Raw genomic sequence first — 6,025 nt, forward strand, 5'->3', positions numbered from 1 at the left:
CAGAACCACTACTTTATTGAGTGTGTCTTGTTAATGGTGAATAATGTCCACCTGTTGTCTATTCCATTTGCACAACCAAATGTGAAATTGATTGTCAATCAGTGTGATTCCTAAGGTTAACGTTCAATTAGATTGAAACTTTGTCTTGTTTACGTGTTCCCTTTATTTTTTGAGCAGTGTAAATCAGAGTGCACAATGATTAACCAGTTTGTTAGGTAAACTTGGCTTGTACTAGAAAAGATCAAAATTATCTTCAAAACTACTTTAATGTTGTCATATAGTACCAACTTTGCTACTATATAACAAAATGGTCATATAAGGCTTGATTTGGTTGCAGTATTCACCTGGTACCCAATATGGTACCAAAAACAGCATCATAGGATGCTGAGGATTTTTTATCTGTAAAATCTACTGTTACATCAGATCCAAAGGGAACTGTGTTGAACTTAGGGTGATTGAGAAGGTCAAACCAGTCTGAGATTATATGTGATTTGGGACATTATCAACAGGAAGCAGTCCTGAGAAGATTAAGACAACATGGTCATAAATTAATGAACATAGTCAGGAACAACAAACAGGCTAATATTTAAGATATGCTCAAATTATGCTTAGGGCCCAGAAATGCTGAAAGACAATATCCCCCAGACCATACCAGTCTGTCCTATTGATACAAAACAGGGTGGATCTCAGAAAGCAGCTCATGAATGTTACAACTAAAATAGAGGCTCATTTGGCCATTTTTAAAATGTTTTTGTTTTCCAATCTGTTCTTTTCCAATTTTGGTTAGCTTGTATTCAGGTTGTATCTTAGGTTCTCTGTCCTCAGGACAGGAAACCCAGTCAGTGACGAAGTGTCTATTTTTTAGACCACAACAGGAAGAGCAGTTTCAAAGGAACCTGCAGCAGCCATAAAACTGGTTCACTTTCCTGAGGTAAGGAGAATAGTCTCCTTTTTTTTTTTTTTGGTAGTTGGAATAGGTGGGTTTGGGTTTGTTCTGATGGTAAGCTCTTATTGTGCTTCGATTTTGTGTGTCCAATTCTAACAAGGAAAGTATAAATTGCTCAAGTAAATCCCATTATAATATCTGCTGATGAAGGTTCTCAGTCATCCAGGTCATATTCATTCCGTAAAAATTCAAAAAAATATCCACTGGACTTGGTTTTCAAGATTTGAAGACGTTTCGCCACCTCTCCAGGAAGCTTTCTCAATTCAAATTCATTTGAATTGAGAAAGCTTCCTGGAGAGGTGGCGAAACGTCTTCAAATCTTGAAAACCAAGTCCAGTGGATATTTTTTGAACTTTTACGGAACATTATAATATCCAATATGGCTGCTGTGCATAAAGGAAATGATCACAAGCTGTCGGTTAAACTGTTTATCAGCACTTTCGGCTGTTTGAATCCATTCTAACCAATAAAACGCAGTGCTGTGAAATATCCATTTGTAAAAACTGTGCTTTCTAATGTAGACAATGGAAAGAAATGTCTGACTGCTAAAGGCTGCTTCCTGACCAGCAGCTACAATGCTCCAAATTCTGGCATAATGTAATTCTCAGATTATTGTAGAAATTAATCTTCACGTTTCCAAGTCTGCCTTTTGGCTCCAAGGGCCATTTTTGTTGCATTTCTAACTGGGAATTCACATAACCCAAGTTCAGAAAAAAGCATGAATTTGCATGAAATGAGTGAAATGTTCGAGGCAGGCAAAATTACCACAACATGAAAGCCTGCAAGTTGGAAAAATTAAACAGGATGAACTTAACATTTAGATATATAGGTCGGAGAGTTTTTAAGGCAGGTTTAAACTCTATGAAGTTAAAGTACAACAAACAATCTTTCCCTGATTTTCAACCTATGTGGTAGATTCAAGCCCACTACATCAGCTAAGTTTTGCTTTTGCTATTTTGCTCTGCATGTGAACCTCTAATTCAGATCTTTCTTTTGTGCTATTCAAGTTTCTCCCTTAGTGCTTTTACACAGAACACAAAACCTGCAGAAAGGTTTATTGTGATTTTGCTCACAGATCTTCTCTGTTTTTGTCCAGCCTTTCTTGGACTTATGGTAATATACTGTACAATGCTCCAAGCAATTAAACAGTTCAACGGATGTACCGATAAAACTTTCTTTTTTCAAATTCAAGCTTATAATTGATTTCAATAACTCAAAGAAGCAAATGCAACACTTTGATCACACGCTTTTAATTGTAATTCTAAAAATGTTTCTAAACTTGATTAAAGCGTTAGCCCACATGCCTTAAAAAGACTTATGAGGAACACTTTATGGTGATTCATCTGTCATTTGACCAATAAGGATCTGTAACATTCTGACCATTTTAGCAAAGAATAAAATGATTATTACAGAACTTTTGGAAATATTTGGGGATCAGAAAATATTTCATGTTACTGCCCTGGACATATAAGGCTACTACTCACATTTATCAGGAGTAAAAGAATAAAGATGAGATAGTGGCTATCTCACTAAAGATGAGATAGTGGCACATGGTTTACTTAAACTTTAAGAAAAAAATGAATACAGACTTTACTCAATTCTCAGAAAACACTCCACAACATTTTCTCTGCATGTACCGCTGAGTGAACTCCCCAAAAATGCAGAAAATAATCCATGACAGTCCAAGCTCACTGCAACATCGAATTAAATATCAGTCATATCATTTTATCTATAAACAGATTAAATATGTCCATGTTGCTTCCAGAGACTTCATGATACATTTTAACGGTTTTATAAAACTACATTCTATGAGTGATTAACATTTTGTAGCAAAAATAAACAGCTGTTTCAGTCATTTTCATTTGTCAAAGTTGAACTGTGAACTTTTGATTGAGGCTTTTAGGCAGTTAAATTATAAACATGATTAAAATAATCTTATAATAGTTTATCTTAATTATAGTTTAAGTGCTTTGCAAAAAATATGTATTCCCCTTGATAATTTTCACATTTTGTCATATTTTAATCACATATTTGAGTGATTATTTAGTTTAACATCAGCCAACATTAAGTAGTCTGGTTATGAATTAGGATTCAGCCCATTGGATCCAGCTCTCTTTTTAACCTTTCTTGTTGTTTTTAGGGCTTTTTTTCTGCATTCTTTTTAGAAATAGCAAAGGCCCAGATTAGATGGATCTACAAACATCATTAAATAAGTCTTCCCACAGATTTCCAAATGGATCTAGATCTTGACTTTGACTGGGCCACTAACTCTGCACGCGCTGTCTCACACCTTTACTTTCAGGTTTAGCCTGCATTTAGCTCAGTATTTTCTTATATATATATATATATATATATATATATATATATATATATATATATATATATATATATATATAGGCTATATAAAATCATAAATTAAAATGAAACGAAACATTTTCATATTATTATATTATATTTTGCTTACACCACAGCCTGCTGCTACCACTACCATGCCTCACAATGGTTAAGTGATGCAATCTGACTAAACCTTTTGCATGCAGGAAAATTTTTGATTAAACTGGTATCAGAGCAGTTGGTGGGATAAATGCATATTCACTTTGAAAAGGATAGAAAGTTTTGGCTGCAATATGACAAAATGTGAATTTTAAAGGTGTGCATATTTTTTTGCAAACGTCCTGTAGGTTTAACGGTGGCATATAAAAGACCAGCGGAGCAGATATTTTGAGGAGCAGTAATTTCACTTTTCTTCTCCTAAGCCTCTAAAATGCGCGCTCAGCTCCTGCAGCACGGCTGTCCTGCCCAGGTGTTCGTTCCTCCTTTTCTCCATGATCACATCCTCCAAGCTCTGAAACTCCAACACGTGGGAGTGTTTGTCCGACACAAACACTTTGAGCCTGTAGGGCTGTTTGCCGATCCGGATCTCCCCGCCCATCTTAAACTCCCTCTTGCCGAACCTGCACCAGGCTGCGAAGCTCTCCGAGTTCCTCCAGCTCAGCTCCCGGTCCTTCAGCCCCACCTGCTCCATCGCGTTCTGCACCACCATCTCCGCGCACAGGGGCTTGAATTTAAACCAGTCGTTTACGATTCGACCCCTCCTCCCCTGACTAGCGTCTGTCAGAAAGCTGTTTTTCACCTCGGCTCTGTGCAGGTGCACCACCTGGAAGTCCCCGACATACACAGCCCAGTGCGGGTACTGCCCCGTGGCCACGAACTCCACCAAGTCTCCCGGTTTGCACTTGTTGAGCAGGTTTTCCGGAGAGTAAACCTCCAGGTTTGCGCACTTGGCGCTCTTCTCATAGACGCACTCCTCTCTGTGGTAGACGGCGCACTCCACCTCGTCGCGCCGATCGTAGTTTTTCTCTTCCTCGTTGGCGTTGTTTTCTCCGCCATCCCCCGCGCATCCGTCCTCCAGCTCGTCGTCGTCGTTTGAGAAGATGTAAGAGACTCCGATCCGCGGACCGTCGTCCGTGTCCAGGCCGTTCGGATCCACCGTGGGAACTTCTGCGTAACTTAAATGTGACAGCCGGTCCATCTGGTTCCCCATTCTGCTGCTTTACCTGGCAGCAGCCTGCCTGTGTAATCCGATGCCGAGGGCTGTTACCGAACGCTCCCCATTGCAACCATCTGTCAGGAAACAGCGCAAACTTCCACCGTCGCTCTGAGCTGGATCCAAATTACGCATAAGAATTAAAGGGAGAGCCCCGCTGCCCCATCAACAAGTGGGGGCTAGGGGAGAATATAAAGTGGGGTGAGGCAACCATCTGAACAGGAACACAGGTGGAACCTCACCTGATGGTGTTTCTGCGCAGGGATCCGATCAAATGTATGGATATATGTTAAAAAATAAAATAAAATACAGATTGCGTGTTTCTTGGAGCCGCGCGCACAGAGGAGCAGATCTAACCCCGAGCGTCGGGCTGAAGGTGGATCTAATCTGATGGCTGCTCCGTTTCAACAGCGACTCTGAAGCAGGACGCAGCTTGGCTTTTAAAGCGGAAGTGTGCGTAAATTTCCATCAATGGTCTTTCTTATACAGCAGCTCCGAACTGAGATCTCTGTTTGATGTAGTTTAAGTGCCATTAAAAGAATAAAAGTATAGAAAAAAAAAATCAATTTAAACTTTTTTTTTTTTTTTTTTTACAAAGCCTTGAACACTATTTTTGGGTCCCATTGCTCAGAGAAATATTAATATAATATATTTAACTCTTAGAGGCGCAGTAGCAGTAGAGTTATAATTAAGTAATATATTTAGAGGTGAACAAGAAATATATGCGTTTTACAGCTACAACATAAAACTAGATACTGTGGATTTAGCTAACTCTTCTTTTTTATTTGATTTTATTTAATTTGGACTAAAATTAAACATTCATTATTAAGTCCTTAATATTTAAACAGTGTGAGTCACTGGAAAGTTGCAGATTTTCTGTGGATAATGAAACTTATTGTAACACACTATTTTACTATAGTGGAGTCTCCCGGAGCATGCGTGGGTTCTCTCTGGGTACTCCGACTTCCTCCCACAGTCCAAACACATGAATGTTAGGTTCATTGGCTTCTCTAAATTCTCCTTAGGTGTGAGCGTGTGCGTGAATGGTTGTTTGTCCTGTTTGTCTCTGTGTTGCCCTGCGATGGACTGGCGACCTGTCCAGGATATACCCCGCCTCTCGCCCCAGCACCCCTCGCGACCCCACTTGGGATAAGCGTATTAGAAAATGGATGGATATTATACTATAGGTGGCATTGCAATATTTTGCAGCACAAAATGGAACGATTTACAAAAAAGACGGGAAATGAAAGGATCTGATTCAAAAAGCCAGTTTAAACTCTTTCGCAAAGGTTTTGAAATAAAATCCATGGTTTCTAAATATTTTTGAATACCCTCATGAAATTGTGTCCAATGTACTGAATTACTGTGGAACTGTCTTTGCCAGGAATCCCTAAAAAAAAAAAAGAAATTATCAATTTAATGGGACTTTTCTTATTAGATAAATGTTAAATTGAAAAATATATATTAAAAAGTTGCACCGGTGTTTCAATTAATCTTATGTAAATACAAGTGCATTACATAGACATAAATTC

At 38.7% G+C, this 6,025-nt stretch overlaps 1 protein-coding gene across 1 annotated transcript; it reads right to left on the reverse strand.

The window, feature by feature from the left end:
• Window positions 1-3,408: 3,408 nt before the first annotated feature.
• On the reverse strand, window positions 3,409-4,943 carry lratd2a (LRAT domain containing 2a). The gene has a single exon (XM_038288653.1). It carries the CDS (start codon window positions 4,488-4,490, stop codon window positions 3,684-3,686), a length of 807 nt encoding a protein of 268 aa, XP_038144581.1. The 5' UTR covers window positions 4,491-4,943; the 3' UTR covers window positions 3,409-3,683.
• Between the last annotated feature and the right edge of the window lie 1,082 nt (window positions 4,944-6,025).

The sequence above is a fragment of the Cyprinodon tularosa genome, unplaced genomic scaffold, assembly GCF_016077235.1.
Source record: "Cyprinodon tularosa strain WSP-4 unplaced genomic scaffold, ASM1607723v1 ctg26, whole genome shotgun sequence".
NCBI lineage: Eukaryota > Metazoa > Chordata > Actinopteri > Cyprinodontiformes > Cyprinodontidae > Cyprinodon > Cyprinodon tularosa.

Coding starts and splice junctions, on each gene's coding strand:
- lratd2a (XM_038288653.1), bottom strand. CDS start 4,490: ATGGGGAACCAGATGGACCGGCTGTCACATTTAAGTTACGCAGAAGTT.